This window comes from Cucurbita pepo, chromosome LG11, assembly GCF_002806865.2.
Source record: "Cucurbita pepo subsp. pepo cultivar mu-cu-16 chromosome LG11, ASM280686v2, whole genome shotgun sequence".
Taxonomy (NCBI): Eukaryota; Viridiplantae; Streptophyta; class Magnoliopsida; order Cucurbitales; family Cucurbitaceae; genus Cucurbita; species Cucurbita pepo.
Window position 1 is genome coordinate 1,042,035 of NC_036648.1, and position 25,750 is coordinate 1,067,784.

The 25,750-nt window shown below is 39.0% G+C and overlaps 5 protein-coding genes and 1 non-coding gene across 15 annotated transcripts in view; 2 read left to right on the top strand and 4 right to left on the bottom strand.

Annotated features, from left to right (window-relative positions):
* LOC111805922 overlaps positions 1–519 on the top strand; it is a 1,829-nt gene extending 1,310 nt beyond the window's left edge. For 2 of the 5 annotated variants that reach the window (XM_023691220.1, XM_023691221.1), the window contains exon 3: positions 70–234. In XM_023691220.1, the coding sequence (XP_023546988.1) occupies positions 70–75 (6 nt within the window). In that variant the 3' untranslated portion in view covers positions 76–234. The other 3 variants (XR_002816718.1, XR_002816717.1, XM_023691218.1) reach the window with 3 other exon arrangements.
* Positions 520–821: 302 nt separating this feature from the next.
* Positions 822–9,711, bottom strand: LOC111805921. Its single transcript, XM_023691215.1, has 10 exons — positions 9,541–9,711; positions 8,197–8,285; positions 7,092–8,003; positions 6,882–7,011; positions 6,611–6,772; positions 5,452–6,243; positions 2,577–5,322; positions 2,260–2,441; positions 2,064–2,123; positions 822–1,492 (listed from the first exon to the last, which is right to left on the bottom strand). The coding sequence occupies exons 1-10, from the start codon at positions 9,608–9,610 to the stop codon at positions 1,101–1,103; spliced, it is 5,535 nt and encodes a 1,844-aa protein (XP_023546983.1). The 5' UTR covers positions 9,611–9,711; the 3' UTR covers positions 822–1,100.
* A 1,809-nt stretch (positions 9,712–11,520) lies between these two features.
* LOC111805519 (deoxyuridine 5'-triphosphate nucleotidohydrolase) lies at positions 11,521–12,556 on the top strand. The gene is given in 4 exon segments (XM_023690631.1): positions 11,521–11,570; positions 11,572–11,862; positions 11,953–12,044; positions 12,133–12,556. Coding segments are annotated over 4 exon segments (663 nt in total). The 5' UTR covers positions 11,521–11,535; the 3' UTR covers positions 12,378–12,556.
* Positions 12,557–12,761: 205 nt separating this feature from the next.
* Positions 12,762–19,590, bottom strand: LOC111805518 (glucose-6-phosphate isomerase, cytosolic). Of its 3 annotated transcripts, none has more exons than XM_023690627.1 (24): positions 19,489–19,590; positions 19,024–19,097; positions 18,868–18,944; positions 18,650–18,731; positions 18,525–18,572; positions 18,129–18,284; positions 17,959–18,055; positions 17,723–17,765; positions 17,415–17,482; positions 17,219–17,303; positions 16,674–16,722; positions 15,863–15,935; positions 15,704–15,764; positions 15,146–15,212; positions 14,899–14,955; positions 14,735–14,788; positions 14,533–14,661; positions 14,300–14,363; positions 14,118–14,191; positions 13,706–13,759; positions 13,560–13,628; positions 13,391–13,480; positions 13,191–13,298; positions 12,762–13,081 (listed from the first exon to the last, which is right to left on the bottom strand). In XM_023690627.1, the coding sequence occupies exons 2-24, from the start codon at positions 19,072–19,074 to the stop codon at positions 13,031–13,033; spliced, it is 1,707 nt and encodes a 568-aa protein (XP_023546395.1). In that variant the 5' UTR covers positions 19,075–19,097; positions 19,489–19,590; the 3' UTR covers positions 12,762–13,030. The 3 variants fall into 3 exon arrangements, with proteins under 3 accessions (XP_023546395.1, XP_023546396.1, XP_023546397.1); XM_023690628.1 differs by having other exon boundaries at positions 19,024–19,094; positions 19,478–19,525; XM_023690629.1 differs by lacking the exon at positions 19,489–19,590 and adding an exon at positions 19,189–19,286 and having other exon boundaries at positions 19,024–19,094.
* A 283-nt stretch (positions 19,591–19,873) lies between these two features.
* On the bottom strand, positions 19,874–19,945 carry TRNAE-UUC. Its single transcript has one exon. It is a non-coding gene; the product is annotated as a tRNA-Glu (tRNA).
* Positions 19,946–20,291: 346 nt separating this feature from the next.
* On the bottom strand, positions 20,292–23,207 carry LOC111805633 (uncharacterized protein At1g01500-like). 4 transcript variants are annotated; one of them, XM_023690775.1, is made up of 4 exons: positions 22,765–23,207; positions 22,552–22,679; positions 21,241–22,031; positions 20,292–20,758 (listed from the first exon to the last, which is right to left on the bottom strand). In XM_023690775.1, exons 3-4 carry the CDS (start codon positions 21,943–21,945, stop codon positions 20,510–20,512), a joined length of 954 nt encoding a protein of 317 aa, XP_023546543.1. In that variant the 5' UTR covers positions 21,946–22,031; positions 22,552–22,679; positions 22,765–23,207; the 3' UTR covers positions 20,292–20,509. The 4 variants fall into 4 exon arrangements, with proteins under 4 accessions (XP_023546543.1, XP_023546542.1, XP_023546545.1 ...); XM_023690774.1 differs by having other exon boundaries at positions 22,552–23,207; XM_023690777.1 differs by lacking the exons at positions 22,552–22,679; positions 22,765–23,207 and adding an exon at positions 22,362–22,521.
* Positions 23,208–25,750: the final 2,543 nt, after the last annotated feature.

Genomic DNA, 25,750 nt, shown 5'->3' on the forward strand with positions numbered 1-25,750 from the left:
TTTTTTTTTTTTTTTTTTTTTTTTTTTTTTTTTTTTTTTTTTTTTTTTTTTTTTTTTGGCCACATGCAGCCGTAACAACTATACTTATCAAAAGTGGATGTCTCGATCATGCTTGTTCCAAACTCCTTCTTACTTGTTTTTAAGTTAGGTATGCACTTACTAATATTGTTGTGTTAATCATGCTTGTTCCAAACTCTTTCTTACTTGTTTTTAAGTTAGGTATGCACTTACTAATATTGTTGTGTTAAAGGTGTATGATTGGGAAGGTGTATGATTGGAAAGGTGTATGATCAATAACCAAAATCATATCTAACGGTGCTTCAATCCGAGTTATATGCTATCAAAACAGTTGTTCAACATATTTCATCGCTCTTACTCTCAAACGTGCCTGAGGCTCAAGCCTATTGTTCGTGAAGACCAAATTTTACACGGCCAACTCTAAAGTAGAACAAGTATTGTACAATCGTTATTACTGATATAGTGAAATAGAATGAAAGGTAAAACAGTGGTTGTATCCAACACCCAACTCTCAAACCACGGCCTCCGAACACCTCCCTAGTAAGCATGGCACTTTACACAACCCATCACAAGCAGCAGCATTATGCATCGAGTTCGAGGCTCCTACACATCATACATAATCAAATACAGCCTTTTGCTAACACTCAATAGACTAGGCCAGGCTATGAAAATGGAGCAGAACCAGCCCAGCTCACAAATTAAACTATACACTAAAAGAAGTCAAAGAATTGAAGTTGCATGCCTAAGCATCGGAACATTCCATGACCACTGCTGCGCTATGCATAAAAAGAAGACCAACAAAGGAAGCGAAACACAAAGAAGAATAAATTACCTCGGTTAGGTTAAATCCAATCCAGCTCAAAAATGTTTGTGACAGACAGACCCAATAAAACAACAAACCTAAGAAGACAAGACAGACAGTTAATTGTCAAAATCGACGAGCAACAGACAAAAATAGTCACTGCTGCTGCATCTCTATGATGTTTTGGTGGTGGTAATTGAGGTACAAAAAAAAATCCATTTACACAAAGTTGGATGCATTTATTTACATTTGCCTCCAAAGCTGCTCTCTTTCTTTCCTACTAATCTTCAACCGTCTGAATCTCACCCATCATGATTCGGTTACTAACTACATTAAACCCCAAAACTGATGGATTGATCTTCTTTCCTTTCTTTCCTTTCTTCTTTCCTCCTCCACTTTTCGCCGACCCATCTCGGCCAGCAGACACGTCCGGGTCCAGATCCCCCCCACCAGCATTGCCGGAATTCACATCTCGGGAAGCCATTGCAGATACCTTCCTCTCGTTCCGACTTCGGAATGCAATTTCAATAACATCTGCTGGGAGCAACTCCTTGTAATTGAGGAATTGATCGATGAACTCGTGGTCGGGATCATATGATCCAAGATTCTCTATCAAAAGCAGCTCTGCCTCAGATCTTGACTGCTTCAAGCAGAATTCCAGGAAACTCGTGTCTAGAACAGGCAAATAGAGTTCATACTCCATTAATAATAAAAGATAAACATAAAGCATGACAAATAATTTTCAGAAAGAATGACACGTTCAAGTATTTATATGCTTAAAAGGTTGCATTTTTAATCGTGATAGATGCGTTTAATATATAATAAAAGAAAACTGTAACGGATGTTTCTAGTGAAACTCTGGAAAAGCAAGTTAGATGTTTCTAGTGATGCAAACATTAACTACAAAGTTAAAAAGAAAACTGTAAATTAGTTTCCCAATGATCTAGAAGTCTCACAAAATGATACCTAACGGATGTTTATCATCTAAAATAAAAAGGCCTTAGTTCTCTCAAATATTTTGTCATGTCCATGTGCCACTCTGTGAGTGATCTAATACTCCAGTGTGACGAAATCTCAGAAATGTCAAATATCAAAAATATCGTGCAAACCATAAGCATCCAATCCTCGTAGGACATTTTTTTTCAAGATAAGAAACGATAATGCATTCACATCCATGCCTCGTCGGACATGAATTCATAAGCAAAATGTCTATGTCTATCTTCAACCAGGCAAGAAAAGATACCTTTTGTCCCAATGAGCCTTACACATTCATTCTCACACCAATCACGGAAGCCCATAGCTTCTACAAGGTGAGGAAAAAACTTTATCATTATACATGCCAAAGAAGATTTTGGCAAGAAAAAGGGTAAAAAAAAAAAAAAAAAAACCCAAACCCTTCCTAGATACCTTTAGGGGAAAAAAAACCATAAAACACTAACCTGAATGTTTGGTAATTGGATCTTGCTTGCCTTTCTGAGATGATTGTGCAGGCGAGGACGAAAGATGGTCAGCTTTGCCACCAGATGATTTTTGTCGGCTTAACAACCCAGTTGAAGCTACTGCTTTTACAGGGGTGTTCCTATTTCCCCAGTTTCCGTGGCTCCCAGGACGTACATCAACCCTGAAAACAAAAACATTGCTTTATTTCCCTTGAAAACCAGAATCATATAGCAGCAATGGTGGCTACAATGGAAAAAAAAAAGCTACATTGTTACAAAGTATACACAGATCCCAGAAGAGGGGGGTAAAACCATACCGCTGATTCTCTTGCTTTGACTCAATGGGGCCCCAAAATAGGTCATCATCACCTCCATGTTTTGACTGAGTAGGAATATTCTGAAGGGGGGATGATGCAGCCTTCGATGGGGAAGATGCAGAGAGAGACCAGGAAGGAGTAGTAGTGCGGCTGCTACGACCAACCTGAGTAGGCTGAGCCTTTTGGGGAGTAGAGATTTGTTGAGAATGCTGAGCAGCAGAGATTTTTCTTTCCTGCTCCATCTGAATATCCCTCAAAGATGTGGGTTTGGCGACCTTCCCAGAGTCACTGGACCATGCTGGAGCAGGGGCCACATTAGCAACTTCTCCCTTCCACAGAACAAAATCACCAAAAGAAGGCCCAGAAGGAATGGCGGGCATTGCTTCCTTCTCTTGCTGCGTCTGGCGGGAGATTTTCCCCTTCTCAACGGGACTTAAACCAACAGGCACATCAGCAGAAGGGACTGCAGAGGAGGCCTTGGTACCAATACCCTTAGCCTTAGCAGACTTCTTGCGGCTCTTTTTTGTGTCTTTTGCCTCAATAAAATTTTCATCCATAGGTTCTGCTCGCACGGCCATGACCTGAGGAGAAGAAGCAATCTGAACAGTGTCAGAAACACGAACATCACCTGCACCAGACTTTTCCATATCATCTTCAGCCAGCAGATCATGCAATTGGCTCTTTCTACTTCTTGAAGTCAATAAATTTTCATGTTTCTCACTTGATTCTGAATTCACAGAATCTTTATGAATTTCTCTGGAAGCTTTTGGGTCTGAACTGCTGACGATTCCAGCCCAAGGAGTTGATAAACTCATTGTGTTGATAGAAGTTGAAATGTCTGATACAACAGTTTCGGTATGTGCCATTTTCTGCTCTTCCTCCTGAATCTCCAATAAAGACTTTGGCTTGAAATTCGAAGCAATTTTCCAAGCTCTTTGACTAGATTGAGTTTGTGAATTAAGCACAGAATCAGACCCAATTAGTCTGGACTCATCCCTCACTTGAACAGTTTCACCATCGTTCCAGGAATTTACAGCAGAGGCACAGCTTTGATCTAGCTGACTATCCACAATGGCAATTTTGCCATCCCCATCTCTGATCTTCCGAGGAGAGCAAGCCGTGTCACTTGATTTTCCCACAATATTATCTGACTTCAATTTCAAATCATTTTCTGATTTCCCACTTTTTGATTGCTTTGACTGCTGAATACCAGAATTCTTAGAGTCCTTGGCCTGGTCAGAGGACAGCAACTTTGAAGATTTTTGCTTCTTGGTCTTTTTATCAGAAGATTTTCTAGGTTCTTGTACCTCAACATTTTTCACTTCTGCCTCCAAGGAGGTTTCATCTCTGCTTGCATCCCTTGCCAGCTTTTCCATAGGCATACTAGCTTCTTGAACCTTCACAGCAGGTACACTGTCGGGAACGGAAATTTCAATATTATGAACTGCTGGTGGTGGTATAGCAACTGAGATTTCAGCGTTCTTGAGAGGAAGAGGTTCCACAGTAGCATCAACAGATGCAAAAGATGTGACAGTTGCATCCAGCCTTGGTACATCCTCCGATATTTTTTCCGAAGTTTTAATAATAGTGTGGCTATCAGATGACTTCGGTACAAGATTCACATCCTCGTTTGATTTACTAGACATCCCAGGCAAAAGTGAGCCCTCGACAACATTAGATCCAGGTATAACATCTTTCGGACGAGTATCATTAAGCTGCTCGGGGATAGCAGTAGTCCAACTCTTCTGCTGCTGAACAACATTTCCAAACATTTGAGGTGGAAGAATAAGGGACGGATCTTCTGAATTAACATTGTAACTGGCTCCTTGGGTAGCTTGCAGAGCAATATTTCCGTAGGTAGTCGCATGATCAGTTAGTACATTTAAGGGCTTTTGTGAACCAATCTGAAACTTCTCTCGTGATAGCTGGACTTGTGATGGATCATTAGATGCATTTCCAATAGGTATAGGAGCGCCGTGCAACTGTCCAAAAGATGGATCGACAAAATGCTGACGTGACTGATGGTCTGATAGAACCTGGGAGAGCAACTGCTGCTGCTGCTGTAATAACTGTTGTTGCTCCTCTTGTTTTTGCTGCTGCTTAAGTAATAAAATTTTGTCCAACAATGACATCTGTTGTGCAGAGAAAGGCACTTGCGAATGCAACTGCAACAGGTGCTGTTGTTGCAATTTACTTATCAGTTGTGGATCTTGAGATAAGCTGGAAGGAAGAAACTTATCTGGAGTTAAGGTAGAATTATCAGTAGCTTGAGCAAGCAAATTTGTCAACGGCGGCTGTGGTTGTAATCTCTGTTGTTGGAAACCAAAAGGTGCCTGCGAAGACAAGTTAAGATCATGGTGCAAGTCAAGTTTACTTTGGAGAGGATCGGGAGCACACTGTGAAGCAAATTTTGACCAGCCAGCAACGTCATTAATGCCAGGAGGTGCTTTGTCAGACAAGCCTTGCAGAATGGCCGACATATCAGCACTTTGAGGATGAGAAGTTTGGCGAGAATGGTCTATTATTGAAGATAAAAGTTTGGCTTGCTGAATTGGATCATCTAGGCCAATATCTGGCTTAGATACCTTGGATGAAGCATCTATACCAGGCCAAAATGCATAAGGATTGGACAAAGACCTTTGCCGCTCAAGTTCCATTCTTTTGGCCAACAGGAAAAGGTTGTTTCCATTGTCTATTCCCAACGAAGGCAAATTATTAGAATTATTTCCAAAATATCCCGGCAAGCCTACACAATAAGCATCACTATCAATTTATATCTCACTACAATATTATAACAAGAATTATAACAACGATGCAAAAGAACTTCAAAGGAAAGCGATATAACAATCTTCTTTATTCACATACAAAAACAGACCTTCAGAAAAGGCACTCTTCTCGAGAGGTGAAGAACCTATATTACCAGACATAAGTGACTCCAGAAATCTGTTTTCAGCTTCAACCGTTGAGCCATGTTTATGCCTTGTCTCATTCCTCAAAGGATCAATCTCATTCAAACCAGTATGAAGCTTTCCCAAGCTACCAATACTAGCGTTACCTAATGTATCTGCGAATTCATTCTGCTTTGGTCCACAAAATCCTGGTGGTGGCTTGGCTTTAGATCGTAAATGAGGCATGGCATCACCAAGTGCTGAAAATGGCAAGTCATTTGGTGCATTTGCCAGACGGACAGGTAAATCTAAGCCAAAATACCCACCCTCAAACCATTGAATAATGTCAGCCCCACTAAATGGGCCCTGAATTGCACCAGAAGGATCAATGTAATGGAATTGCAAATCCTCTGGAGCAGATTGAACAGTTTTCCTTGCTAGTTGTTCCTTGTCCAAAATCCCTGAAAGCTGCCTTCTAAGGATGGATTCATCCCCGGTATGCCATTTGGGATTCTCCTTCGGATAAGATGGAGTGGCTGAGTTACTTCCCCACCCATCATTAAGATTCTTTGAAGACTGTAGACCCTTGTCAGGAGTTCCTGAGTTGATATTATTAGGATTGTCTCTCCAATCAGGTAAGGATGTATTCAGGAGTTGCTCAAGTGATGAGGCATCCCATGTACGGCCGTGTTGAACATTGGTACCCCCCTTAACACTAGATTCCCTACTGACAGGCCCCTCATCTGCTTTTCTCATAGCATTGTCATCTTCTCTGAAAGCTGCACAATACGACCATTGTACAAACATCTTCAGAGATAAATGAGAAAACAGTCCATGCAGAAAATTGAATTTTGACAAACAAGGGTAGCTTTCCATAACTGGAAAAGATATACCCGCAAAAACCAACAAAATTTAAAAACCAGAAGCAACACAGCTTTTCATTAATTTCTAAGAAAGAACAAAAAAGGTAGGTCCCAAAAAGAGTTAAGAAAATCCTCTCCAACTAAGATCTTTGTGGTAAAATAGAGCCTTAACTAAGATAAATTAAAATAACACTAAAAACATTTCTACCCACATCAATCAGACAACAGGTAGCAACAGTAACATTCCAAACCTTTTATACCCTCCAGGTAAGGTGTTACGTACCTTCAGATTTGAAGGTGCTACTAGCATGTGCCAGGGGCCTATGATATGGCAACTGCCTCTCGGTAGTGACCTCTGAATAGTTTGTGTGACCAGGTTTAGTGGTGCTATCATCCTTATCATCATTGCAATCATCAAAGCCATGAGGTAAATCCTCTCTACTGCCTGCTCAAACAAACAGGGTCCAAGGTAGTGAATTCCCCACTACTTATTCAAATTCGATCAAAAAACCAAGCACCAAAATAAATAAAAAATAAGGGGAAGCATTTTGAACCTAGGGAAGGTGAAACACCAAGTTTTGTTCGTCTAGTCTGCATAAATTCTGATGAGTTTCGACCATCCTTTGACACCTGAGGTGCACCACTACTGACAATTTCCCCTTTATCAATCCCCTTCAAGAAAGTCTAAAAAAGAAAGAAAAAAAAGTTGTCATTCGAACAGCTAGAATGAATACTTAACATGACAGTAGATACCAGTATTTTACCATTTCTTCAGTAGTTGGCACACAAAGAGCAAGAGGCTCCAACGGTTCATCCAGTGTAAGAGTAGGCACGGGCACAAATCCATCTTTTAAAGTTTGCTGTGATGTCAGACTGGTAGTCCTGAAAACATCAAGCAACTTTGTCCTGCTATATTTGTAGTAGTAAGGCTCTCTTCCAGATTTCTCAGAGGAAGCTCCGAGTGAATGTGGAGATGAATAAATACTATTGGGAGGATTTACACCAGAACTGATGATTCCACGACCTAAAGAGAAGGTAGGAGGTGTGTTGTCTGCACGTCCACGATGGGAAAATGCAGGAACTTGTTTGATTGGAGTTTGGGTTTGGTGATGAGGGGGTTCTCCCTTACCTCGACCCTGAGAGGAACTAGACCTCCATGGGCGATAATGATCTCCATCCCTGTCATTTTTCCCATAATTGGACACATGAGAGAAATTTTTGTCAAGGTGCAAATCACCATCTCTTCCAGAGTCCACCCGCTTCTCACGAAAGCCTTCAGTTTCCTTATCATCAGGGCCCCAACGTGTGTTCCATTTGCTCTCACGTCGTTGATCATAATGAACATTATCCCGATTGCTTGAATCAGACCAGCGTTCCGATGGGCCTCGGCGAGATTCTCTAAAGACTCTTGTGGATGAGTCTTCATTCCAACGATCCATCTTACGACCATCACCTATCTCTTTCTCACCATCCCTCCAACGATCCTTACGCACTGAAGAACTATTTTCTCTTTCCTCGTCATGCCAACGGTCACGCCTACCAATTTCAGAATCAGTCAAGGATGGCCTAAAAATTTCCTTTTTCTTTTGTATTTCATTCATATCCTCAGAATTCTCTGATCCCTTCATCGTGTCCATGCGGTTTCCATAAACAGGTTGATGACTGAAATGGTTTTCCTGCACATAAAAATTTAATGAGAACCAGAAAAACCATCAGGAATTATAGGGAATGGATCTACAGTTAACATATTATGACTGACTAAAAGTGGATTCACTATATAACTTAAAACTCAAATGTCCCTCTGCAGTTAAATATCACAAACATATGGTGGTAAAGATAAACTGTAAGGTCTGAGTTCAGATAACACACCCCAGTTCCCATTCCATGCTTACTCTCCCCTGGTTTAGGCAGAAGCCACTGTGGTGAAAGAGGAATTGGATTTTCAGACCCCTGAACATCTGCATAAAAATATTAAAAATAAGTAACCCTGCAACATTATGTCCGTAAATAGAAATAGTCGAGACATTTAATGTTTAAAAATTATAAATATTTGAACTTCAAATTAACCCAAGGACCACGCCATGCTGCTACAATGCAATAGAAATAACTGTATATATAAATCACTTTCTCAAATTCCATTACTGCAGGCACATGTATCAACAGTTCATATTTAAGTTACTACTCACCCTTTGTCGTACTCCCGCTGTGAAACTATAATTGAAAACCATTCAAATAGAATGATATGTAACACCATCCAAATAGATACATTTTAAAAATAAGTTCACCGCACCAAAAAAGAACCACAGTCGAAAAACTTTAGAGAAGAGAAAAAGAAAATCATCAAAAATTCACGAGAGAAGCTTTTACTGCTGCAAAACATCATTTGTAAACCTCGGTTAAGACACTTATTAAACCTGAACTGACAATCATTAGAGCTTCAATATGAAATCCTTACAGATGATTAAGTTTCAGAATTCTACAGACCATCAGAAAAAAAATTAAAATTAAATTCATGTCGAAGAACACCAATATTAACATTCAGTCGAGCGTTTAACTGTTCCAACAGGTATTGGTAGCACGGAAGGACACATAAATTCTCAGATCCTTCAGAAAACGTGCACCAACAGGATTGTCGATTCGCAAAAAGAAAGCAAGTTCTTGTGTGAAAACCAAGTGGTTAATATTAACTCAAATTCTGTGCTTATCGTGAATTGTCAAATAGCTTTAAAAAGGTAGAACCTTCCAACATCAATGAACAAATAAAAATGACTCGAGCAAAGCTCCGAGACCAGCATTTCATTTACATCAAAAGGAAAAAAAAAGGAATAAAAAGTATAGAGAGGAAATGGCCAAGAGCCACATTAGCCAATCCTCGAAATTAACAACGACCAATAACACTCAAACTCGTTTGTTTATTCGCCAACAAAGCAATAAGAAAACCCACGAGCCAAATTAAGAATAGAACCGAAAAAATCGAAACCCCATTTTCGAAATACCCGAAAAAACCCTAACTCCAAGAGCGATAACCATCAGCGCTGCCAGACGAGTACCACACCCACAAAACACGATTAAACCGAAAACATCCAGACATATAAAAACCCTCAGCTAGGTTAAGCTAAACAGTACAAAACCCCAAGAATGACGATCAAAAAAGGGATGGAAAAAAATAGTGTCTAAGCTTAGAGTAAAGTAGAGAGGGAGAGAGAGAAATACCATTGGCAGCATGGAGCGGACTGGAGACAGAGAGATTGGGGCGAGAGCCAAAGTCGAAGCGGCCGGCCATGGATGATCTCGGAGAGAGTTGCAGATAGATAAAGAGAGAGCGCGGGATAGATAGAACAAAGAAAACCCTTTTTCTTATGCTTCGGTGATGATTGCGCTTAGGACGATGTGAGAGTCGAAAAATGAGGTTACGGTGAGAATATATAAAACGCGATAGAAAACAGATAAACAGAGACATTTCATAACGGCGTTAGGTTAAGACGAAACGACACGTCGTCTCATTACTGTTTAATTTTTCTTCTTACGATCGTGTCCTTCTCATTGTCCGTGGAGGAGCCTGACTGCACTAAGTCCATATAGATAGTATGAGTTTGTGAGTCCAAATAAGACCAAGATGACGCGTACGTTACGATGGTCGAATAACATTACGACAAATGAAATAAACACGTCTAAGAAAATCGAGCGAACAACCTTAAGTTTCATTCAATTATTCAACATATTATCGTGATGTGGGGACGAGCATGGCCTATATGCATTGATGTGAGCGATAGAGTATGAGTTTGTAAGTCTAAACAAGGTTGGTGCACAAAGGTCGCGCCCATTCATAGAGACGACTGCGGGGACTTGGACAGCTAACACCGTGGTACCCCGTATATTTTGAGTCATTTTCAATATTCTAGGCATAGACATGATTTTTGTGAATGGTCATACGGTGCCCGATTGACACTAAACTTGGTGAGCATTCATATTTCATATGGACGGACTTGACTCCCGAACCGCAGGCCCAAATTCCTTCCATAATCCCGACTTTCAAGGTTAAGGCTCGGGACCGTATCCGACCCTTCAACAAGTCTATATTTGTCTCTCTTGTCTATTCGATGTCTCTATCTTGCTTATGTCTCAACTTGTCTTCAATGTGCACTCTGTGTGGTATGTTAGATGATGCACCATTCACCTCGGTCGCATCATGGCACTCGTCTAGGCCATTGCGTGGTTGAATGAGCGCCACTCGAGGGTCGTCGCTTCTCTTGTGCCAACATGAGAGTCACAGCCAACTCTCTTCTTAATTTAGACATGCTCATTCCACTCATCTTATGGTTTGCTCTCTCACAATAAAATATTAGTTTTTTTTCTCTCTCAAGCATCTTTTACTTAACATATTACTGTGACGTGTTAATTAGATAAGTATCAAATAAGTATGGGATGCGAACTTTTAAAATTCGTAATTCAAAATGGATTTGATTTTATTTTTATTTTTTATTATTTTTCTTTTTGTAAAGAAATAAGATAAAGCTAAAAACGTCCTCTAGGCAAAAGAAGATCGTTCGGCCCAATGTGAATCAAGTAGCGGCCCAAATCATTAGACCATTAATCCAGGCCCATTTAAAGGCCCAAACCACCCATTTCCCTATCCAGTACCAGCCCCAGGGGTCCACAAGAAAACCAGAAAATCAAACCAATCGCCGAATAAATGGTCGGTTCGGTTTAGGGAAAATCGAACCGAACTGTGACAATCCTTAAGAAGGCAAGAGCCCTTTTATTCTTAGCTCCGCCGCTGTATTCGCCATTTTTTTCTTTCCGCTCCTCGTCGGTCTCAGCACTCGTTCTTCGCCATTCACCATCGGACTCCTCGACAGGCAGTCGCACTCCTCGCCGTGCCGCCCCTTCGTCGTCGAAGTACCTGCAAGCAGCTTCTCCTCGCTGCAGCAGCTAAGACCATCGTTCGTTACTTCTCCTCGCCGCGCCGGTAGTTCGTCGTTCGCCACTAGTCCGTTGCAGAGCCACTCCTCGCCGTCGCCCGTAGCTTATCCTCATTCGCCAAGTCTCCTCTGCAAAAGGAAAGTTAAAAATTCTTTAAATCTAAAATCGAACCGGTCGGGTCGGTTCACTCGGGGTTGGGTCCAAACGAGCGAACCGAATTGAAGTTCTCCCTTGGGCCTTGCTAGAACGTCACCGTACGATGTCAATAGGTTATCGTGCAGTGAAATGGAGGGAAAATTTGGCGCCATTACCGACGATGCACTCTAGTCTTCCTCTATTTAAAGCCGTTTCGCCTTCTTCTAACCCCACACAGACCTGCGTCAATTTCAGGTTCAATTCTCATTTCTCCCGAACCCTAACAATGGCGCAGAACTGCCCCTCAGAAGACAATGTAACGTTGCGGTCGCCCAAGGTACCAAAGCTTGCTCATGAGAGCGGTGAGTCTGAAAGATTTAGCTATTCATCGACGCTTCTCAGAGTAAAGAAACTGTCCGATAATGCCGTGTTGCCATCGCGAGCCTCCGCTCTCTCCGCTGGTTACGATCTCTCCAGGTGACTTATCTGTGATTCTGTTTATGTCCATGAACTAGTGCAGGAAGTTTCGGTTCTTGACGTTTACCGTTATCATGTATGATAATATAGTGCAAAAGATACGATTATCCCTTCTCGAGGAAGAGGCTTGGTTCCGACTGATTTGAGCATCGCGATTCCGGACGGAACTTACGCTCGAATTGGTACTTCTAAATCTAATCTAAGTACGCACCATCTTACATCTTTCTTGCAATCTTGGACTGATACTGAAGTCTTTTCGCTATTTTGCAGCACCGCGTTCGGGTTTGGCTTTGAAGCATGCGATCGATGTTGGTGCGGGTGTGATAGATGCTGATTACAGAGGCCCCCTGGCAGTAATATTGTTCAATCACTCTGATGCGGATTTCGAGGTGAAAATGGGCGACAGAATCGCTCAACTGATTCTTGAGAAAATTGTGACGCCGGAGGTGCTGGAGGTCGAGGATTTGGATTCCACTCTCCGAGGTGAATCTGGCTTCGGCTCTACAGGTGTTTGAGAAATCTCTAACTGCTTAGAAATGGCGGATTTGCAGTTCTTTTTCCCATTTTGCATCGTTTATCGTTGAATACATGATCATCAGACAACGAAAAAGAACTTTCTTCTGTATCTTGCTACTGAAATAAACGAATTACCAAATTTACATCTATTTGCAACTACTAGATGAGATGCCTGCTTAGAAATGGCGGATTTGCAGTTCTTTTTACCATTTTGCATCGTTTATCGTTGAATGCATGATCATCAGACAACGAAAAAGAATTTTCTTCTGTATCTTGCTACTTCAATAAACGAATTACCAAATTTACATCTATTTGCAACTACTAGATGAGATGCCTACTTAGGTTGAACCAGATATAATCAAGAAGTCCTATAGCAACTAAAGTGAAACCAATCAACCGCTTTCAACAATGTATTTCATTTTCAAGGCATGACAAATGCAACTGTTCCCCATCGTGGTGGGCTCTGCAATACTACATATTGCATAATGTAGAAAAAATTCGCTTATTTAAAGCTGTGACATGACATAAAGATGAGCCACTCATCAAAAACTTACCAATACATTAAAGTAGTTTGAATAAGAGCAAGAGGGGAGGAAATTATATGATCTGGTTTATGTTATTTGATATCAAAATTCTAGGCCACCAGCAGCAGTCAAATTCTGGGTAGAAGAGTGGGAAGATCAGATGGGACATCCGAACTTGCCTGCATAATAAGACATCAACAAAATCATAGAGCTTTAATGATGAACATTCTAGAGATTCATACACAATCAAGATGTCAAATCGACCGCGACTTCATTGGATAATCATACCTCTAGGTATCTTTTCATCAATGTTGTTGTACTGTGGTTAAAGCCTTCAATTGATTCTCCCTTAGTTCTAGACGCATTAAGTTGCTTTCTGACCTGGGTAGCAAGTGACTGCATCCACACATTACATAACATATATGAGTATCAATGAAACCGAAGCCATTGCAAAGCCTATGATATGATGAACTCCTGGAAAAGCATACCTTGCCCAATTCAACTCCCCACTGGTCAAAAGAATTGATGCCCCAAACAAAACCTTCTACAGCAACTCTATGCTCATAGATTGCTAGCAACTGTGGATCAAGTGTAATTAGTCATGGCATCAAGAAAAGGGTATTTTGAAAGAAAATAAATGCGTATCAGATGACATACCTGACCAATGTTGTAAGCATTTAGTGATGGAAGAAGAATGCTGAGAGAAGGCCGATTGCCAGAAAATGTCTGAAGAGAAGGAATATAGTTAGGTTGTCGAATCCATTCAAAAGAAGAACAGGTAGTAGTAATGATCAAAGTGTCACCTTGTGGGAAATAAGATGCTCTGGAACATTCTCCTTGTGCAATTGCTCAGGCGTCTATAAACAAAGAAAATGGATGTTTAAGGCATAGTTTAGGATGAACATGATAATTTATCACCCAGATTTCCACAAATGGGGGAGGGAGAAATACAAAATACGATCATAATATGTGTAACAGTCAAAGTCCAAGCCCACCGCTAGTAGATATTGTCCTCTTTGGACTTTCCTTTTCGGGCTTCCCCTAAAGGTTTTTAAAACGCGTCTGCTAGGCATAGGTTTCCACACTTTTGTAAAAAATGTTCCGTTCTCCTCCCTAACCGATGTGGGATCTCACAATATTTTTAATGCATATGTTATTGTCATGATAGAAGATGGCTCTTTTTCAGAGTATTCATAGAAGAGTGTGAAAACTGACCTTTCCATATGCTAGGGCATCTGGCTGTGCAAAGAAGTTAGACATGAGTTCATCATGATTACTCACGACCTCACCTGTGTGACAAATGGAAAATTAGATATAGCAAGAAGAAAGCCTTATTCAGGCTTTCTTTTGATCACACTTCCACGAATTTTTACTAAACAAAAACAGGGCTCTAATACCTTTCAAGTAAACAGGTTGCTGGCTCTTTACAACACCAATAAAATCACAAGGAATAACACGTCCCTGAAATTTTTAAAAAATAAGTAGTTCAGATAAACTAAATGTAAATGTAACCGTCCAAGTCCAAGTCTACCGCCGGTAGATATTGTCCTCTTTAGCTTTCCCTTTCAGGCTTCCCCTCGACACTAGAAATCAATTTATAGCAATAACTGACAACAAGATCCATACATACTTGATGAATTAATTGGTAAAAACTGTGTTGGCCATTAGTTCCAGGTTCCCCAAAGTCGATTTCTCCAGCCTCGAAAGGAAGTGGAACCCCATCAATCGAAACGCCCTTGCCATTACTCTCCATGCTAACCTAGAGTACAGTGTTATGAGCATTTAGAATTTACCGCTGGGGAGAAAAGTATTCATAGAGTTTAGCTGCATGCCTGCTGAATGTGTGGAGCAAACTTCTCTAAAGCCTGGGAATAAGGTAAGATGGCCTGGGAAGTAATAGATGCTATTAGAATCGATTAAAAAAACAAGATATAACTAAAACTTCAAAAGAAACTATATTCTCGCAGACCCTACAAACAAGATCATAAGAACTTACTCTCGCAGCATGCCCAAGAAAAGAAACATTCCATACGCTCAACAATCCCAAAAGCACCTGAAGAAATTAGGATATTATTAAAATTTTCAGACAAGAAAATCTACAGCTTCTGACCAAATGCATGCACAAAGAACTACAACCAAAACCAAAAGAAAGAGACCACAAAAACGTACAAAACCACAGCAAAGAAAGAAGGAAGAATGGCAGAAAGTTAACTACTACTTTGTTTAGCTTCACCCTGACTTACTGGAATGTTTTTCTCAAAAGGTGAGGAGTAGAAATGCTGGTCAATGCTTGAAGCTCCCTTCAAGAATCTGTTGGCAAGAAATACATCATCTTTAGGCATCTCAAACTTGAAAAAATATTAATAGAATATATTTTCTTACACTAAATTTCAGTACAAGTTAAAAAAAAAAATCGTTCTTTCTTTTGTTGTCGTCTTTCGTTATAGATCAAAGTGTCGTGAGCTTAATTTGAAGTGTTTGATCATAATAAAGGGTACCAGATAGCAGATTGATTGAGGAAAAAAATCCAGATCAAAGTAATTCTGAAAACTTGAACATGGGCCACAATCAGTGGAAATAGCAACGAAATTCTTGATTATGAACATAGGTATAAACTATTTTCTGTCCTTCAGTTTTTCTTTAAGTACGAATACCTTTATCCATCCAATTCTAACTATGTACGCTTGCTAAACAAACACAAATAACTTGAATGATAAATGGTTGGTTTCCACCTTACGCATAAAAATTGTTCATGTCGAGAAAACAAGGGGCAAAACTATATTTTAGAAAAGGAACTATACCTTTCAACAACTGGGAAGCCATATTGAAGAGACAAAGGCAACACTCCTACGGCACTGCAAACTGCAATTGAACTTCAGCATTTTAACTGTTTCGTTGTGAGATAGCCAACAGAAGCATAAAAGCCACGGAAGAATTTCAAATGAGCGTGAAATGTTTACCACTATATCGTCCACCAACCCAGTCCCAGAAGGCAAAGGCATTATTAGGATCAATTCCAAACTTCTCTACAAGCTGCATTAGCAAATCTACTGTTAAGTATACAGGGAGTGGGAAAGCCACAAAATTTATCCAAAGAACAAAACCTAAATACATTATTTAACTCAAAGCAGGAGCAAATGGACCAGCAAAATCATGAATCAAGAATACTGCTGAAAATCTATGAGAGAAGGCAGAAAAAAGCACAAGGAAAAGGAAACTTATACATGTGAATATGAGGATGGTATGAGACAATAACTGAATACTTTTTAGTTCAAAAGCTGCTAGAGTGAGGATAGAACCATTTACTTTTGGAATGATAATTGACGCAAGACATTGACTGCTGCGGAGAATATTCTAAACAGGTTCCTAAATAACGCTCCCATCCTTAGCTATGTTGTCTAACTCGAGCTCTGAACTATTAATTCTTTTTACATATATTTTAGATATTATGTCTCACCTCACTGACGGCCATACTTTATTTTCACACCAAGCTTAAGTTCCAAAAGGCTATTGGCCATAGTCCACTTCTCACTTAACAAAACACTAACTCAAACAAAAACATGTGCTCCCAAAATGCTAACCAAGTGGCTGGGAAATGGATAACAAATTTCCAAACGTATAAGTTAGCTAAACTGTGAACTCAAAAAGATTTTTAATGTTACGACTGCAGGGCTTCAACTAAGAGAATGTCTGAGAAAAATAAACACGCAAGTTATCGAGCATGGAGTTGCCACATCAAACAGCACCAAAGGATCAGAAAAATAATTATACCGGGAGATTTGTGCTAACTGCTACCATATGCTTTGCAACAGCTGAAGGCCTGGGATTGAAGAAAAAGTGTCATAATCCAGCTTTCATCCATGAGAAAGACAAATGATACTTCTATCTCCATGAAGTCAGGGAAAAGAAATTCTATCGTTTGTCAAATGTACAAAACCATTTAAAAATACATCAAAGGTTTATATATTTAATTTACATATATGATATTTAATTTATTACATAAGTGTTTTAGAAAATTAAATGATGCAACAAATAAAATAGGCTCAAACTCAAGCACCAACGTTAAGACCATTCAAGCACACTTTGAAGAGGCTCAAACCAAATCCATCCTTGATAATAAGAAAAGAGATCAATTAAATAAGTTAACTTATCCAGCAGCATCCAGAGTGAGACATTCCACCTAAATGCAGAAATACAATGCTAAATGCTATGTTAACCTCTCAAATTTATCTGCAAAGCTAATACCATGCGATGTCTGTATGAAGTAGAGATGCCAAAACAACCTTAACAATGATATTGTAGATAATGTTACTAACCCAAGAGCAGCAGAAATCCACTCCCTTAGTGTCCGGGCATTTAACATAGTTTCAGCAGTGGTAAAAGTCTTTGAAACCACCACAACTGCAAGCATATTTAATAAGTAAAAACAAATAAAGAAGGTACCGATAAAGAGTAGAAGTTTGAATGACAATGTTCTTGGGAAAAATACTGTTCAATGAATAAAGAACCTACCCAAAGTAGTTTCAGGGTTTAAACCAGTGATATTTCTCGCCACATCAATGGGATCCACATTCGCAAGACTGCAAGCCAAGCATAGAAATGATGAACTCTTTCAGCCCAAGTTCCAGTAGCACAAAGTGGTGAAATAGCTGAACCATAAATCTTAAATCTAGTAATTCATCTATCGACTAGTTGAAGTTTTGTGATTCTGAATATTCCTACTCCTTTTACAACTTTTCTGATAAGATGAAATCCCAGGCTCTCTGAAGTAGATTGCTTCAATTTTTTCATTGACAGAGGAAGTGTCACAGAGTACTTACAAACGTAATTGACGTCCTTCTGCAGACTTAATAGCCTCTGGATCTGAAAAATACCGCGGAAAATAAGCTATAGACTCATGTTGAAAACAAGTAAAAGGAACCAATTGAATGAGTCAAGACTTAGGAGATGATCGTACTCGAAGGAGCTAATTGAATGAGAGACTTTGGAGACAACTCTACTCAATGGACTATAACAATAAATATGTATATATAAGAGGAAGAAATAATTTTTCAACCTGTTTGAAGTGCAGTGTGCACAAACAGAGGCCCCAAGAAGCTGCCACCAATACCAATAGCAACAACATCCTTCAGCGATTTTCCTGTGGCTCCAACCTACCAATACATGTAAAGTATTAGAAATGCAATGAGTATTAGAGCCAACAAATAATAAGAAACACATATTTACCCAAGAACCATTGCGAACTTTCTCAGAGAAATCCTGGATTTTATCAAGAACTTTCCAAACATCAGGCACAACATTCTTTCCATTACTCTGTATTGTTGCATCTCTTGACGCACGAAGAGCAACATGCAGCACTGCCCTATTTTCTGTGCTGTTTATCTACAGGCCACAAAAATCAAGGATAGAAAGAACAGTTATCTTCTATTTTTTGCAATGTTAAATGCTTGATGATACAGATTTTCGACACGTTTGGACAAGACAGAGACAACTTAAATAATTTTTCATTCACATACAATGCCAACATTTGCTTCCTAAAGAAAAGAAGACTACAAGATCATTACTATTGATTCCACAAAATTGATAGCACAATTTGGAATTTAAACGAAAACCTGCACTTACATGTTCCCCATTGAACATCCGATTAATTTTATCCTTAAGATTTGCCGCCTGAAATGGACAAAAGGGAAAAGAGATTAGAGAACAACAATTTCCACTACACAGTGATAACAGTGAACAAAACCCACCTCTGCTAACTTGAAGAGCTTCCCAATGGTGTCAGAAGTGGCCCGTTGTCGTGAATAATCCAACAATACACCGTCATACTCACTACAATAGCATCGTCAATGAAACGTGTTAATCAAATTAAAACATGTCAAGTACAAATCATAAAGGTTGAACCAAGCGACGGCATGAATATCAACTAAGAACTCCAAGGAAACCAAAAGAGCTAAGACCATCATACACCATCAAGGATTTGCATCTGGCAGCATCGCTCATCAAATCACGCAGATGGGTCTTGTTAATGTCCTCAACATGAGCCTGCAGCCAAGATAACCTTCAGTATTATGATGCCACAAAAGAAGCTTAAATTCAACTTGACTCCAACCAATCCAAGTACCTTCAGGCTCTTCCATGCCTCGGAGTCAGAGATTAGAGTGGAAGAAGCCATTTCAAACAATAAAAAGTCACCTGCAACAAACGCTAATTTCGTAATCTCAGTAGCAAATCCAACTACAGAAAATAGAAAATCAAGATTTCTTTTCCTTCTGTTGATAGTTCTCACAAAATTTGATAACTACAGAGCATCAAATCCCAAGACGACCAAAAATGGAACATAACATTGAGAAGACCAAACTTCTTCGTACGAATTCCGATATGAAATAGCACCAGAGGAATCAAAACATTGATGTAGTACAGATATAGAAAGATTCTTATTCGGAAAAGAAAAAGAAGAAAAGAGAATCGGAATATGTAAAGATATACGACGATTACAAAAAGAAAAAAAGGAAATGTTAGGTTCAATTCCGAGCTGGCAATCCGAGTATGAAGAAGATGAAGAAATTTGAAATCACCTGAGAGGAAGAGAGGAAGAGAGGAAGAGAATGTCGTCTTCAACGAGCACGGTGATGGGAACTGGAAAGCAGAACTTTTTTTATTTAGAACAGCGAAACCATGGGAAGTGATGGCGGCAGGTCTGTGGGCTCTGGGTTGGAAGCGCCACGTGAGATGGGCGTTGTGGGGTCACGTGGCGAGAGAAGCGTGGTCCGTGCCATTTTTCGCTTTGGGCCAGGGCACGAATTTCATGCGGATCCGAATCTGATGCCATTCCGACATCTCGCGCCTTTTCCTTTATGACTTTCTCTAATAAAAGGAAATTAATTATTTCAATTAAAATAAAAATATAATTTATAAAAAGCCTATGTTTAATAATCTATAAGTAAATAAAAAATAGAAAGAAAAAAAAAAACTTCCGTTGCCGGGAATCGAACCCGGGTCTCCTGGGTGAAAGCCAGATATCCTAACCGCTGGACGACAACGATTTTGTTGAAATCAAGAAAGTCAGATGTCCTAATTACTAGACAACAAATTTAGTTGGAACTGACTACGTTTGACCTATAAAATTAAAAAAAACGGCAAATCAATTCCCAACACTAGCGACCTTAAAAATTAATTTTTATAATAATTTTTAATTTTGTGTTACGGTTTAAAAATCTTTCATAGAATTTCACGAATCTATCAGACATAAGATTGAAAGTTCAAGATTCTCTACTAAGTCTCAAAATTTACGTCAATTACTACTGAACTATGATTATTTTAACTATTATCTTTCGTCTTTTAAAGGCGGGAGGTTCAAATTGTTCGGGATTGTGAGGTAAACAAGAAGGCTAAAAAGAAAGAAAGTTGCCATTTTCGTGCTTCCACACAATAGAATCACACTGCTATACATGCACAGACAAGGGATTACAAAGCTTAAAATGATCTATACCATCTCAACAAGTAATACTCCATCACTCTCTTTAAGCATCCAAGTTTTTCCACAATCAAAATTTCAGCTACACAACTTTCTCTGCAAAAAAACATACTTCAAATGACTGTGGGCTTTGTTAAATGAACCGCCTTGTGAAGTTCCGAGTCGTCGCTCGGTAGGTACGGACGAGCAAACCGACTCCCACGCCGATTCCTAAACAAACACCAAGCCCTATGCCAACACCAACTCTCACACCTGCATTAAACCAGGAGAGTTCGCCATCTTCATTCTCTAAATATTCTCTCCTCTTCCAGTACATGTTGTTGTAGTGGTCGTCGTCGTGGTTGTCGTCGATGTCCTGTTTGTATCCTGCATATTCTGTGGCCTACAAGAAGTAAATGAGTATTTGAGGATGTGAAGGCCAAGACTACATTAAACCAGCCAACCCCATGATCCAATAATCTTAGTTCGTCACAATAGGTTGGGACTCGGTTCATTATAGTAGACAGAAAATGTAACAGCCCAAGCCCAAGCTCGCCGCTAGCAGATATTGTCCTCTTTAGGTTTAAAACGTGTCTGCTAAGGAGAGGTTTCCACACCCTTATAAGGAATGCTTTGTTCCCCTCTCCATCCGATGTGGGATCTCACAGAAAATGACGATTAATCCACAAAGCTACTAACTCGGTCATTGCACGAGAATCAGGGTTAAATTTGCTTTCTCAGAAAGTAAGCGCATACCCCCGAAATCGATTCAGATATTATCATCAAGCATTTGATCTAATGTAACTTGGCTATAAACAAATCAGACCAAAGATGAACAAATCAATCTAATCAAGAGAAGGCAATCTCATAGTATCATTGATGTACCTGTAAATCATATTCTGGAAAATGATCTTCATTAGATTCAGGTGTCTCAGACTCAGGAATGGCGTCCAACATGGATTTCCAACTCGGCTTCTTTCGGGAGCTTAGCTGCAAAGTTCTGGTCAAGATTATAGGATTTCCCGAGAAGCTACCAGCTACGTAAACCTCGATTATCGGGGAAGCGGTTTCAGCTCCAATCATATGCTTTCCCTTCAAGAAACCAGCACACAACTTCGACTCACAACCCATGTTCCACCTCTTGGCATTGCCTTTCGATTCGCCTAACAAACCGTTACAATTCGATATCTCAAGAATCCCAGAAAGAATCAAATCTTCCTTATCATATACCTCAAACTTTACACTTCCACTCAACCTTATATTATCAGTAGTCACAAAAGTAGCTTCTTCTGATTTCTTATCAGCCCTGTCTCTTCTCAGAGAGGAAGACACCCCCTCTGAGTGACTACTACATCTAACACCATTCACCTCAAAAAGGGTGTCTGGACTTAGAGGTATATGGTTGAGTGTGAGAAACTCGGGCGTCAAGCTGTCGACTTGGAAGTTACTAATCCTAACATAGAAGACTCTCAAATCGAGCCAGGTTGACGAGTATGCTTTAACACGAGACTGGTGACGTGAGAATCTTGCAAGTTGAAGTTCGTTATCAATCGTTTCGACTTTCGGTAGCGTCTCGACAGCATCCTCCATGGTTAAAGATCAAAGTGGCAACAACATGGGAGGAATCGTCCAAGACAAGATCAAAAGACAAATCTAGGTTGTCTCACAACTCAACCCTGAAACATACATATTGCTAAGATCATCCATATAAGAAACAAAATGATCTTATCTTTTAAGTGAAGGAAAAATTCAGTCCCAAATGATCAGAACCATATGCATGCATCCAAAACAGAGTCAAAACCAGAGGTATATGGTCATGTTCATAAATAGAAAACTAATTTCCAGGTACACAAACCCTTAAATTAAGGGAAAAACTAGAGTCAAAATCAAACTAAAAGGAGTTCTAATTCAGGCAAACTCAAATTAAAGGGAAAAACACACCTATCCAATAACTCCATCAGTAGCATACTTATAATCTGGAGATGTTAATGGAAGAACAAACACACCTAATTGAAAGAGAGAATATCTAAGAAACACAAATGAAAATCCTCAGATTAGAACACAGAAGCTGTTAGCAGAAGCGAATCCACCTAATCCGCCTAATCCGCCTAATCATGAATTTATAACTTGTAATGAAAAAGAAAAGACCCAGATCTATTTTTGGCTAAATTTGATCGAATTCAACTGCTTACTCACCAGATAAAACGTCTGGGATCAATATTTCTGTACTGATCGTCTCCTTCAAGAACGTGCCAATCTCCAGCAAATGGAACAAACCCACATCACACAAACAGGGCCAGACAAAAAACCCTTGGTCTGTATTGCTTCAGAATTACATAGAGCCACAAATAAAATAAAGAAATCAAAATCCCTTCTCACAGTTGGATAAACACGTAGAAAATTACTCACATCCCACAGAAAATCCAGCATTCAAAATCTCGATAAAGACTGATATTGATCGGTATCCCTCTCCTTGAGCGACGAGTGTCCTCAAATCGCTTTCAAGCAACACATCTAAAGCTTTTGATTCCGGGCCAACAGCGAGTGTCCAGTACCCTCCACACAACCAAATATCGGGTCCCCCGTCGCCCAATTGGAAATCTGCCGCTGAGAAACGATTATTAAGCCAATTTGCGCTGAGGCATTGAAGTGGGTCTACACGAAAAGGTCTGAAATGGATGAAAATTGGATCACTATCCACAAACTTGTGGGATGCGTCGAGAGTTAGGAGGAAAACCACCCGTTTTTTCCCAACAAAGTGATGGGAAATGACCCGAGAAGTAAATCTGAAGAAAAAAGAAGATTAGGACAACATGGGAGAGATCGATCTTATCCATTTGCAAGGAGTACGGATTGGCGCAAGGCCAGAGCGTTGACCATTACCAAAACCATCGCCCGGTTAGTGCTTAGTGGCATTGCGTCCGGACCGTTGTCCATTCTTATGGGCCACGTGTTAGCATAGGCTTGTATTCTAAGAAAGCCCATGGGCCGTCTTTCCCTATTTAATTAATACTTTTCAATTTTTTTATAAAAAAAAATTGGCCTAATTTATTATTTTTTCTAACGGAAGGGGAAAAGTCAAAACTACCCTCCTACGTTAACTAATAAATATAATTTGTGTAACATCAACGTGAGTATAGTTTAATTGATTTAAATCTTAATAATTTTTGTTAAAAGGCGTCTAACTAAATAATTTTTAAATTATAATTAATTTGTCGGTAAAGGGTCATTTCAAATGGTTTAAAATAAACTTTTTTTAAAAGAATATTTTTGTTAATAAAAGAAGCTGTAATATATTAGTGAATTATTTAGTCAATAAAATGTTGATGGGCGATTTTAAAAATTTTGGATTGGTTAATATTTGACTATAAGACCAAATATTTTGTGATTAATTTAATGGACCTTTATATTAGGTCGGCTGAAAACCTTCCAAAATCAAATCACTTTATAAAAAGATATTCCACTCTCCCTCGCACATGGAATAGCCAATAAAATAAATCAATATATAACCTATATATTAATAATAAATTCATTTCTTTTTTAATTCCATACAAATATTAATACCTCTCGATCTCGAGTGGATTTAAACCTCATACCTCTCGGTCGATGATGCATATTTTATGATAGTTAGACTACAAATAGTCTAAATTCGAATTGAAAATCTTAGACCCTATCAAGAAAATACTCGAATTTAGGCACTGATCGATATACCTCTTAATCGATGATGCATATTTTAGAATAGCTGAAGTTCAAACTCGAAAATTGAAAACCTTAGACCCAGTTAAGAAAATGCTCGAGTTTAGACATTGACCAATTGAATTAATTGAATTAAAATAGTCAATTTTGAACATAGCTCAACTAGTTTAATCATACTTAATTCTACGTGCTAAACTAAAAATAAAATAAAATAAATACTCATTCATATATATATATATATATTAAGGTTAATTTTATATTTTTAGACAGGTGAGTTAAATAAATATAATAACAATAAATTTTGTTCAATAATAGACATTATGTGAATGTAAGAAAATATAAATTGTTTTTTTTTTATTTAAAAACAACAATAAATTAAAATTTTCACACACATGATTTTAAATTTAAAGATGAATTATTTTTTTTAAAAAAGAAAAGTTATAAATAAATTGCATAAAAAGAATTCTCAAACAACTACGTCCACGACATGCATTATTATTAGTACCTTCGGGCATTTCTCTTAACGCGCCAGGAAACAAGGTGAAGTTCACGCGCCATTTTATCTGCTAACAAACAAACCATCACCATCAACTGCACCAAAACCGCGGCCAATGCAACAGTGGAACTAAAGCAATAGTTCTTAGCAGATAATATTGGCACGTGAGCCTCACGTGCCGTAAAATCATGAGCTGGCTCCACATATCTTCTCTTCCCTTCTGACAATTCCTAGCTGGCAACTATTTTAAAAGTTTGAATTATAATAATTTATTTATTTATTTATTTTCAAACCTTAATTACTAAAAATAAGAGAATAAATGATTAAAAACATAAAATAAATATATATTATGAAAATTATATACTAATTCATAAATAAAATTTTTATTTATTTGAATTTAACGTATTCTAAATAAGTTTATAACTCCAAATTTTGTTGGATCATCAAATTTTTGGAACATTTTTTAGGGTATGAAGATTCAAAGAACAGGAAAGATTTGGAAGAACAACCAAACATATTTTAAATTTGAATTTTCCAATACAGATTTGAAATTTGAATGATGAACAGATGAAGAACAAAACCCAGAACGAATACACAAACCCCATTTCTTCAAATACAATAATACAATACAATTTCCCCTTTCTGAATTTCCAAGCAATCAGCAAACGAAAACCAGAGATTGTTCTTCAGGCTTTCAGATTTCCAAATCCAAAAAAACAAAAAAAAAAAACCCATGAAAGCGTTTTTTACCAATTATTGTCAGCTACTTTTTCTGGGTTTGTTCTTTCGTCTTCCTCTGCTTCTCGGACCATCTCCTGATTGGGATTCTTCTTGATCGCGTTCTTGTTTCGAAGCCGGTGGTGGCTCATCCACGGTGGTTTTGGCTTTCTTCTCCGGTGGTGTATCTGAAACAACCTCAGGCGGTGGCAGTTCCTTGTTATCCTGTTCGTTCTGTGGCTCATCGAGGACCTTACGAGGTCGGCCCCTCTTTCTGGGCTGTATCGATTGGGCAGCGGCGTCATCGGGTGATTTGGAGGCGGAGGTTTGAGGTATGGCGGCTGTAATCTCCTTGGTCTTCTGGGGTTTCTTCTTTCCCATCAGAGAAGACCCAGAGAAGGGAAGCGTGGTTCAGTACAGAATCAAAGGGGAGGCATGAGGGCACATGGAAGTTGGGTTGAAGAGCGTGAAGAAGAAGGGGATAAT